The sequence below is a fragment of the Balaenoptera borealis genome (assembly GCF_965194805.1).
Source record: "Balaenoptera borealis genome assembly, chromosome: 6".
Lineage (NCBI taxonomy): Eukaryota > Metazoa > Chordata > Mammalia > Artiodactyla > Balaenopteridae > Balaenoptera > Balaenoptera borealis.
In genome coordinates, this window is record NC_138863.1 from 72,027,409 (window position 1) to 72,039,566 (window position 12,158).

Here is a 12,158-nt window from a genome sequence, read left to right on the forward strand (position 1 = left end):
AATATCTGCAGTCTTTCATTATTATATTTGATGTGGACTTTTTGTTTAAGATATATCATTTATTTAGAATTTTTATTCTGGAATAAGTAGTGGATTTTCTAAAACTTGTTTTCACCATCTATTGAAATTGTCATACAGTTTTTCCCATTAGGCCTATGGATATGTAGTAAAATACATTAATAGATGTTATATTAAACCATTTTTATCTCCTTATCATAAAATCTAGTTGCTGAGAGTGGGTTATTTTTACTACTGAATTAGATTTGTTAGAATTTTATTTGGGAATGTTTTCATCTCTGTTCATAGAGTTAATTTTTTTATGCTTTTTTTTTTTTCTGATCATGTCAGCTTCATAGGATGAACTGGGTAGTTTTCTGCCTTTGTGTTTTGAAATTAAGACTCAGTCTGGAGAATTATCTTTCCCTGAAAGTTCGAAGGAACTGTATACAAAGCCATGTGATATTAGAACCCTGTTCAGAGATCATTGTTTAATACTAAAGGGATTTGGTGTAGTAGGTGAGGGCTAAACTCTAAAGTCAGATTGAGTTTGAATTCCATTCAGCCATTTCGTATGCCTTAGGAAGTTCACTTAACTTTTCTTAAGTCTCATTTTTTCATCTGTAAGTTCTTTTTTTTTTTAATTAATTAATTAATTTATTTATTTAACATCTTTATTGGAGTATAATTGCTTTACAATGGTGTGTTAGTTTCTGCTTTATAACAAAGTGAATCAGTTATACATATACATATGTCCCCATATCTCTTCCCTCTTGCATCTCCCTCCCTCCCACTCTCCCTATCCCTCCCCCTTAGGTGGTCACAAAGCACCGAGCTGGTCTCCCTGTGCTACCTGTGCTATGCGGCTGCTTCCCACTAGCTATCTATTTTACATGTGGTAGTGTATATATGTCCATGCCACTCTCTCACTTTGTCCCAGCTTACCCTTCCCCCTCTCCGTATCCTCAAGTCCATTCTCTAGTAGGTCTGCGTCTTTATTCCCCTCTTGCCCCTAGGTTCTTCATGACCTTTTTTTTTTTTTTTTTTTTAGATTCCATATATATATGTTAGCATAAGGTATTTGTTTTTCTCTTTCTGACTTACTTCACTCTGTATGACAGACTCTAGGTCCATACAAATAACTCAGTTAAGTTCTGATACTGTTGTTCCTACAACACAATGTGAAGATTGCGTAAAATATTTCATTTAAAGCTTTTAAGCACAGTACCTGACATATAGTTTTAAAAATGAGCATTATTATTAATTTTCAATTTCCTCTAAAGTTACTGGTACATTTTAGTGTTTCTACTTTTCCTTATAACAGTTATGCTAATTTGTATTTTTCAAGGAAGTTGTCTATTTCATGTAGATATTCAAATGTATTAGAATAAAGTCCTGTCTGCTATTATCTTTTAAAATCGCCATGTCTTATTTTAATCGTTTTTACTTTTTCTTATTTAGATTTTTACAAAAACTAGTGTATGTTACTAGTTTTTTCCTCCCCTTTCTCCACCACCTACTCCTATTGCTTGAGATACAAATACTACTACATTTTTCTATCCTGTTTTTCTTGGAGTTATATTTTTGCTGATTTTCTAATCTCATACTGAATTCTTAGTTCATCTTTCCTTTAAAAATCAGAATGCATTTAATAATACATGTTTGCCTTCACATAAAGTTTTACTCATATCTCTTGTAATATTTGTCATATTAGTCTTTCCTATAATTTTTTCATTTTTGTTTTAATGTTTATTGAATAGCATGGGAGTATGTAGTTTTTAAAAAAATTTTGTAGCTCCTGGGATAAGCTTACTTTTCTTATCTTTCTGAGATGATATGTTTCAAACATACAGAAAAGTATAGGGACAATATACTTTGAATAAATTTCCATGTCTAATGTTATTGATTTGTGGTCAGAGAATGAAATCTAGATAGATACTTTTATTTATGGATGTTTTATAGTGACAAGTATAGGATCAAAGCTTTAAGGTGAGTTCTCTATTGTGTGGTACACCATTTGTCATTATAAAAAGTTTATAAACATCTAATAAGTTGAATTAACAGTCATTACTTTTTTGCTTACTTGCAATGTCAAGAAGGAGAGCAGAGTGTTAAATATTATTATAATTGTGTATTTGTCTTCTAACAGTTTTTCTTTATCTATTTTGAAGATGTATTCATCAATATTGCCACTATTTTGTTCTATAATTTCTAAAGTTAATTGCCCTTTCCCATGTTTTGAAAGTTTATCAGGATTTTCTTAGTGATTTCATGGTCAGCTCCTTATTGGATTTTTTTACAGGAAGAAAAATCCAATTTGGAATATAAAGTTCCCTTGCTGGGATCTTCAGACTGTTAGTTTCATGATTGCTTGTACATATTTGCCTTTCTGTTTAGATTTTTGATGAAGAGCTGTCCTACCACTGTGCTCTAATGCTCAACTTCCAAAAGTCACCTTTTACTGGGACGTGGAATTTTACTTCCTGCAGTGAACACCATACTCTGTCTCTCTGTCAGAAATATTCAGGTATACATTATTATTTAGATAACTATGGTACTTTATGCTGTTAGATATGTACAGTACTTTTTCACAAAAAAATCTTATAAATTAATTAATATTAATTTGTAATCATACAGCTTCCTTAAAATTTTAGCATGACTAAATGCATACTGGCTCAGTGAGGCAAATTAGCTCAAATAGAATGTGATTTTTTTTCAAGATCATTGCCATAATTAAATATCAAAATTAAATATCCAATGGAATTTGTTAATCGGTGTTGTCTAATGACAGTAAATTATGGTTGCATTTTGTTCTCCTTTCTACTCTGGAATTTTTCAGATTTTACTGTCATGAGGAAAGGAGGAGAAAAAAAATGTTTTTAACTGAGTTCGGTATAAACAATCACGGTTAAATTTAGCACTCAAAAAAAAAAAAAGGATGTGAAGCATAAATGGATCACTGTCTATGCCCTCCTATAATCCAAATAAAAGTAAAATGTGTACTTAAAAGTAGGAATCATCTATATTTTGAAAAAGATATTTTTTAAAGGTATTAAATCATTTTCATTGGTCACAGTAAGTTTTTAAACAAACGATTAAAAAAAAAAACCTTTGTCATGTAATGAGAACTTCAAGTAGCTAATCCATGTGCTTCTGGTTTTTTTTTAGGGGGGAATTTTATTTTATTTTATTTTTATACAGCAGGTTCTTATTAGTTATCTATTTTATACATATTAGTGTATATATGTCAATCCCAATCTCCCAATTCATACGTTTGTTCTCTACATCTGTGTCTCTGTTTCTGCCTTGCAAACCGGTTCATCTGTACCATTTTTCTAGATTCCACATGTATGCGTTAATATACGATATTTGTTTTTCTTTTTCTGACTTACATCACTCTGTATGACAGTCTTTAGGTCCATCCACATCTCTACAATTGACCCAATTTCATTCCTTTTTATGGCTGAGTAATATTCCATTGTATATATGTACCACATCTTCTTTATCCATTTGTCTGTCGATGGGCATTTAGGTTGCTTCCATGACCTGGCTATTGTAAAGAGAGCCGCAATAAACATTGTGGTACATGCCTCTTTTTGAATTAGGGTTTTCTCAGGGTATATGCCCAGTAGTGGGATTGCTGGGTCATATAGTAATTCTATTTTTAGTTTTTTAAGGAACCTCCATACTGTTCTCCACAGTGGCTGTATCAATTTACATTCCCACCAACAATGCAAGAGGGTTCCCTTTTCTCCACACCCTCTCCAGCATTTGTTGTTTGTAGATTTTCTGATGATGACCATTCTGACCAGTGTGAGATGATACCTCATTGTAGTTTTAACTTGCATTTCTCTGATAATTAGTGATGTTGAGCAGTTTTTCATGTGCCCCTTGGCCATCTATATGTTTTCTTTGGAGAAATGTCTAGTTAGGTCTTCCACCCGTTTTTTGATTGGGTTGTTTGTTTTTTCAATATTGAGCTGCTGAGCTGTTTATATATTTTGGAGATTAATCCTTTGTCCATTGATTCGTTTGCAAATATTTTCTCCCATTCTGAGGGTTGTCTTTTCATCTTGTTTATAGTTTCCTTTGCTGTGCAAAAGCTTTTAAGTTTCTTTACGTCCCATTTGTTTATTTTTATTTTTATTTCCATTGCTCTAAGAGGTGGGTCAAAAAAGATCTTGCTGTGATTTATGTCAAAGAGTGTTCTTCCTATGTTTTCCTCTAAGAGTTTTATAGTGTCAGGTCTTACATTTAGGTCTCTAATCCATTTTGAGTTTATTTTTGTGTATGGTGTTAGGGAGTGTTCTAATTTCATTCTTTTACATGTAGCTGTCCAGTTTTCCCAGCACCATTTATTGAAGAGACTGTCTTTTCTCCATTGTGTATCCTTGCCTCCTTTGTCATAGATTAGTTGACCATAGGTGCGTGGGTTTATCTCTGGGCTTTCTATCCTGTTCCATTGATCTATATTTTTGTTTTTGTGCCAGTACCATATTGTCCTGATGACTGTAGCTTTGTAGTATAGTGTGAAGTCAGGGAGTCTGATTCCTCCAGCTTCGTTTTATTCCCTCAAGACTGCTTTGGCTATTTGGGGTCTTTTGTGTCTCCATACAGATTTTAAGATATTTTGTTCTAGTTCTGTAAAAAATGCCATTGGTAATTTTATAGGGATTGCATTGAATCTGTAGATTGCTTTGGGTAGTATAGTCATTTTCACAATATTGATTCTTCTAATCCAAGAACATGGTATATCTCTCCATCTGTTTGTCTCATCTTCGATTTCTTTCATCAGTGTCTTACAGTTTTCTGAGTACTCCATGTGCTTCTGAAGAACTTTTTGCTGAATTAATCTTTGCTCATTTGTCTCATACTTTTTACTAACTGCCTTTTTCAGAGAAGTACTGTAAATCAATAATTCAAATATATCCTCTTAGGGTTGGTTGTATACATTTTTTCGTGGGTTCTCCCAGATGAAAACTTGTAAGGGGACACCCAACACCTCTTGTTGAAGCAGTTCAAACAAAGGAAGAATTTGACACCAATCTGAAATGGTAATCTTATTGCCATTAGAAGTAGTCTGCTTTTATTTATAGCTTTTCTCCTATTGCAGTCTACTTTTATTTATAGCTTTTCTCCTTCCTAAATCAGATCAACTAAATCAGAATTTTGTTCTAATTGTAGAAAACAAATTTGTGGTTCACAAATTTACCTAAGGTATACAGCAAAACATACCTAGTTCTCCCACCCAAAGTCTAAAATAAACGAATAGATAAGTAATATCTAAAGTACATTATTACAGGGAGAAATTTGAAAAAATGTCCCATGACTTGCCAAGTAGGTGGTTTTTGTGTCTTTATTTTTCTTTTACACACAGAAATTGAAAGCAGACAGACCTTGCAGAATACTTCAGAAACTATGAAGTATCAAAATAATCTGTACAAAATAATCCTGAAGACTCTGACTTGGACTGATGCTCTAAAGGAGTGTCAGAAAGAAAACATGCACCTGGTGAGCATCACAGACCCTTACCAGCAGGCCTTCCTGACTGTGCAGGCGGTCCTTCATAACTCTTCTTTATGGATTGGACTCTCCAGTCATGACGTAAGTTTTCAGTCCCCACTGCCAGGATTGGGTGACAGAATGTGACATTTTTTATTGCACACAGCATCTCTCATATAAGACTAAAAGAAACCAGAGATCATAAAATCTTACTCCAGTGAATGAATTTCATGAGGTATGTAATTTTTAGCAGCAGTCATCTTTCCACTGTTGAAAGATCAGGTGCTTTATCGTTTAGCTTAAGAAAAATGTCTAATGGACATATGGAGCTGAGCACTTCTTTTTATTTATTCCAATCGAAGACGGAGCTGGAATCAGGAGCTGCCATGTCTCCTCAGCCAATGAAAAGAAGAGAGGGAGGGAAGAATTAAAATTTCAGATGGGGTTGGGTGAGCGGAAGCCCATGAACATTATTAAAGGGCTTTTTATCCCTCTCCGAATCAGCAGAGTGAAATGAAGCCACTCTACAAAGGGATTAGAATAGCATTTTGCCACATCTCAAGCCCTGATCTTGGGTACTTCTCATTCATTTCATAGCCCAGCAAAGAATGCTGGTCTCCTATTAATTCCCAGCACTCAACTACATACATGTAGCACAAACAGGAATATTTATGCTACTAAAGCTTTTGGCTATAATTAATAGGGAATCTTTTTTTTTTAAATAAAGCTGTAGCATTCCTCTCAGCATTGTAGGCCATTTTTGCCTCTTTTCTGAGCCTTGTATGTAATAAGTTGATGCTCTGCCCACGGAGATGTATTGAAAAGTAAGATATAGGGCTGGTATAAAAGGCTGCGTACATTGTGCACTGATGGGGGTGCCATTTATTTATAAAGATTGTGATGTGAATTTTGCTTCCTGCATCTGTGCAGTGTGTGACTCGTAAAGCCCTAGTTAGATATGTGTCACCTAAACCAGTATTCCTAATCCACTCTCGGAGAGAAGGTAATTGGGAGAGTAGGAAAGAAGTGTCCATTGCATTATGAAGCAAACCCGAGTTATGTAGATGGTAGGATAATCCTCAGTATACCAAGATGGTTTTAGGGCTGCATGGAGAAAATGTGATTGAAGACAATTTAAGTCCTTGCGCAAACCCCAAGTTGAACTGGAGAATGGATGAAAAACTTAAAACTTAAGACGCAGAAGTAAACATTATCTTTGACAAACTTTGGACTTATTACCACCAGCATTTGTCAGAAGCTCAATTTAAAAAGCAGTATTTAGAAATTGCTTGAAGACTAGCTTCTCCAAAATTCTGGATTTTAAAATGTACCCTCAGGTCCAGCCAGATTATCAGCTTGAACTGCTTCCCTAGACCTCACAGTATCAATTCCTTCATAACATTGCTTTACTTCCTTTTTCTTTTGTGTTTGGCATTATGTGAAACCCATCACTGTGTCTCTTGTGCAGGTGGTAATTAAGTTATTACATTTCCTAGTTTTAACCACCTTAAACCTTTTTAAACAAAAGCAATATTGTCGCTGTAGAAAAATCATAAAGTTAGAATAAATTAAAAGAATAAAATTGGAATCACCTATAATCCCAGTATCTAGTGATAAATGTGGTTTAAATATTTGGTAGATATCCTTCAAGTTATTTTTCTATGTACATGTATTTATTTTTATGACACTTCGGATCATACAGTTTTGTATCTTTTTTTCCCCGCTTGATGATTTCGGTCTTCTTTCTTATCCTATTTTCAGTCGTCACCTGTGTTTTTCTTTTCCCTTTTGCTCTTTAACATATTAAATTTTACATAGCTCTTTCTTATGTATCTTCATAAGCTGCCTGAAATCTTTGGAACATGGCAGAGTATAAATAAGACTTTACATTGAAAGCAATGGGAAGGTTTTGAAAGATTTTAAACATGGTACTAACAATATCAGATTTTGACTTGAGAAAAACTATGCTGGGCAGAAGCTGGGGAAGGAAGTGAGCAGTCCAGAGATAGAAGACCGGTTAGAATTTCTTGTAGACATTCATGCAGGAAATGATGTTGGTCTGGACTGAGGCATGTTTACAATGTCTGCAGTGCAGCAGTTCTGGGTTATAGAAGGTCTGGAGTGTGGCTGTGAGAGCAGGTCACTCGAGTACATAGAAGTGAAAGTCCATAGAAGAAGAGGAAGTCAAGAAGGCTTGGGAACGGGATGAGTCATCCACATGAACATAGACGTCCCTAAGTCAGTGGTAAGACCAGGAGGACAGAGCAAGGCTTGGGGCACCCCCTTAGTAAATATCAGGGAGGAGCAAGGGGGCCAAGACCTCAGTGAATGTCAGAGAGAAGCAAGGACTCTGGGAGTTTGCCAAGACCTCAGTGAATGTCAGAGAAGAAGGGCATAAACCTCAAAGGAAATGACTGAAGGAAATAAAAATACCCACTACCTCATTCTCATGGCTCTGTGATATCTGAGACTAAAAAAAACAAGCAGCCTTCCCTTGTGGATGCTGAAAGGAACTTAATCTATTAGAAAAGACAGGTTTTAATTAAGATCAGTCAAGGTCTAGAATTTAGTGAAGAGATACTTAAAGTCTTAATAAAGAGATTTAGTGTTCAGTAAAGAGATGGTGTGAGTGGGATGACTTATCTACAAGGAACAGAAGTTCCAAAGGCCCAGGGACCTGGGTTAGTTGGGAGTGCAACGAGGGGGAAGGAATCCAGGGTAATACTCCGTACAGGCAACATCACAGGGGCAAAGGGCCACATTTGAGGCCGCTTGGTTTAGAGATTAACTGGCTATAAGTTTACAACTGGAACACTGGTAGAGAACAATTCTGAATGAAACAGTTGGCAGTGTTGAGGTTTCACCACATTTGCTATTTTTGGTTCACTAAGGAGACTGTGAGACTGTGTGTGGTCTTTTGCCCAATATTCCAAATAAACCAGTGGTGCAAAATTGCCCCAGGCCTAGGAAAGCATAGCTCAGTGGATCAGTGTGGAAGGGCTGGTGCTCTGGCAGCACCACAGGAAAACTCAGGCAGGCCTGTACTTCACAATCCATCCCCTGCACATCTGTACCTACCTTGTAAAGCCTCTCTCAAGACAGGTGGGTGGTCAGGCCCCTGTCAGGATGTAAAGATAGATGTTTACAGACTTCTAGCGCACAATAGAATGTAGTGAATAAGGAAGTTTCTCTTCAAAGACAAGTGTGAAAAGGGTGGTGTGAGATCCACAGGGCCTGAAGGTTTAAGAGGAAGGGAGCTGACGTCTATGTAGCTCTTCTTGTGTACCAGCTAGCCACTGACTTGTGTGTCTTACACGTTACCCCATTAATTCCAACCCCATGAGATTGTCACATCCATTTAATAGATGAAGGAATGGAAAAGTGGCAAGGTAATACCACAATCAAAAGCTAAGTGACCGAACCAGAATTCAAAACTAGGTATGCTTAGCTCTAAAGCCCGTGTTCTTTCCACTACTACATATTATCTCTAAGTTAATCAGAGCTTACAGTGGTCCTCACTCCATTTTAGCTTTCTGGTTTCCAACAACCAATGGTTCCAATTATGTGTGAGGCAGCAAAGCATAATGGTTCAGACCATGGACTCCAGGGCCTAATGGCCTGGATTTGTATCCCAGCACTGTGGTTTACATTCTTTATGACTGTGCACATTACATGGCTTCAGTTTTCTCATCTGTAAAATGGATATAATAATTGTACCTATCTCGTATGGTTGTTATGAGGATTATATAATATTTGCAGAGTACCTAAAACAATGCCTGGTGCGTAGTAATTGCTGTGTAAATATGTGCTAAACATAAGATAAAATTAAAAATTATTAGATTGGGGACTTCCCTGGTGGCGCAGTGGTTGAGAATCCGCCTGCCAATGCAGGGGACACGGGTTTGAGCCCTGGTCCGGGAAGATCCCACATACCGCGGAGCAGCTAAGCCCGTGCACCACAACTACTGAGCCCACGCACCACAACTACTGAAGCCTGTGTGCCTAGAGCCCATGCTCCGCAACAAGAGAAGCCACCGCAATGAGAAGCCCACACACTGCAATGAAGAGTAGCCCCAGCTCGCCACAACTAGAGAAAGCCCGTGTGCAGCAACGAAAACCCAACACAGCCAAAAATAAATAAATAAAATAAAAGAAATTTAAAAATTATTAGATCGACCACGAGGGTCAAAATCATACAATAGGGATAACATGAAGTATCGCCACTTAAGATATATTTCTGCTCCTTACAGGATGAACTCAACTTTGGTTGGTCAGATGGGAAACATCTTCAATTTAGTCGCTGGGCTGAAAATAATGAACAACTTGAAGACTGTGTAGTATTAGACACTGATGGATTCTGGAAAACATCTGACTGCGATAATAATCAACCAGGCGCTATTTGCTATTATTCAGGAAGTATGCTAATTTCAAATATTTTAATTCTTAAATTGTTATCAGTCTCATGAGCAGTGGAATTTTGAGGAAATGGTTTTGTAAAATCTGGTTTTAAAATTATAAAGCAATTATAATCATGTCCTTTTTTTTTTTTTAAACATCTTTATTGGAGTATAATTGCTTTACAATGGTGTGTTAGTTTCTGCTTTATAACAAAGTGAATCAGTTATACATATACATATGTTCCCATATCTCTTCCCTAATCATGTCCTTTTTACAACAAAATCTGTTGTGAAAATTTGTATTTGAGGAGAATTATTATATGTTAAATATTTTGTCATTAATTTGTTATTTTAGATATGTTTTATCTTTATTTTTGTCAACTGACGATAGTAATTGACTTTTGAGTTTTAAGTCCTTGTTAGCCTCATTTTGCAAACATTTTGTGTTTATATTCTTATGGAAAACTTACATTTGTGGGAATTCTTTTGTAATTCTTATCATCAATGCTTAACATTTCTTTTATGAGTCACTGTTAAGATCCATTTGGTTGCTAACAGTAATTAGCTCACGCTAGCTTAAGCCAAAAGGGAAATTTAGATCCTCAGAAATGGGGATAGAGCTGAGCCTCCCGAGGAAAGGGGATCTCAAAGCCAGAGATGCCGTCTTGCACCTCTCCTTTCTGTTGCTCTCAGTGGGTCTGCACTCTTCTCTTTATGTACTTCTCCTGCTTCTCTCTGCACTTCCTGCTTCTCTCTGCACATGGTGAAACATGGCAGCTCTGCAGCTTTCAATTTTAGCCGTAACTGGAGATGAGTTGACTATCTCTGAATTCCACTTTTCAAATCTGTAGAGAGAATCTGATAGACTCAGCTTAAGTCAGATATGCCGTCTCTAGCCCAGTCAGAGGAAAGTGGTTTTACAGCTTCCAGGGGTGCACATTTGTGGGTTTGTGGTTAGAAAAAAGACTACTTCACAAAAGGAGTTGCTGTGAGCTGGGAGAAATATTGCATAGTCTCTACCATGTGTTGAATCAGTTTGATTGGCTTTGAATAGAGCATATCTCTGTTTGCATCTTTTTGAATATGTGGCCTTTTCATAAAATGAAAAAAAAAAAATGCCGAATTCAGATTTTTCTAGATGTCAGATATTAAATTATTTCTGTTTGCTTGGTTAAAGCAATAACTTATTTAGAACATCAAGTATTTCATAAAATGTTCTTTTAAAGTTAGAGAAGATATCAGTAGCCAGAAAATTGAAGATGAATTCTCAAAGTTATATTTAGGTGCCTATTATTATGTTTGTATAGTTTCTCTGAAGTGGCCCCTTGTATTAGAAGTTTGGTGATGCAGGAAGACAGAAACTGCATTTAACCTAATAACACCTCATTTTCCACATTCTTCTACTCATTCCGCATCAGGGGAAAGAAAATTGTATTAAATAATTTCCTTCCTACAGAAAGCTGGTTAATAGGTCACATTTTATTTGAGCATAAACAGAACAAGCATCACCAGGCTATTATTTCTTGGCTTCCTGAATATGTCCTACAAATCAAGTCTAATTACGATGAACAGGATTTAACATTTATATCTGAAGTTAGAATTCTTACCATTAATTCTTTTTCTAGATGAGACTGAAAAAGAGGTCAAACCAGTTAACAGTGTTCAATGTCCATCTCCTGTACTAAATACTCCATGGATACCATTTCAGAACTCTTGCTACAATTTCATGATAACAAAGAATAGATATATAGTGACAACACAAGATGAAGTTCATTCTAAATGCCAGACACTGAGTAAGTATGTTGTATGGCCATTATATGTTGCATTATGATCATTAGAAAACAAATCTCATCTAAGTGTATTATATTCAATATATATTTCTAATTAGTGCTAGTAACTAGAACTCAAAAATATTCATCTCCTAATTTCTGCATTATCAACGACAAAGTATTAAAATTTGTGTTTTGTTAAAATGGAAAGTATAGGAGTTACCTCCTTTTTTACCCATCCATTAAGGAACTAGTCTCTCTTTACATGTATAAATGGGTTCTACTTTAAAAGAGAAAGAAATGACACTAGAGAGCAAGGAGCTGGATATTAAATCAAGTTAGGCTGTGGGCAAAGAGAAAATAGGTCAGTTTGAGTGGTTGAAAACTTAGATAAGCCAGAAAGAAGCAGCTCTGCTTAAAAGAAATACGTATTTCGTACTTTCAGCTCTCAGGACCCTCCAGATATTTCCTATGAGATCCACTGAGAATTTGT

At 35.9% G+C, this 12,158-nt stretch overlaps 1 protein-coding gene across 2 annotated transcripts in view; it reads left to right on the forward strand.

The window, feature by feature from the left end:
• LOC309630244 (CD302 antigen) overlaps positions 1-12,158 on the forward strand; it is a 131,086-nt gene that overhangs the window by 58,338 nt on the left and 60,590 nt on the right. For both annotated transcript variants that reach the window (XM_082395227.1, XM_082395224.1), the window contains exons 24-27: positions 2,395-2,524; positions 5,375-5,601; positions 9,750-9,915; positions 11,522-11,689. In XM_082395227.1, coding sequence (XP_082251353.1) covers positions 2,395-2,524; positions 5,375-5,601; positions 9,750-9,915; positions 11,522-11,689 — 691 coding nt within the window. The remainder of the gene's footprint in view (positions 1-2,394; positions 2,525-5,374; positions 5,602-9,749; positions 9,916-11,521; positions 11,690-12,158) is intronic.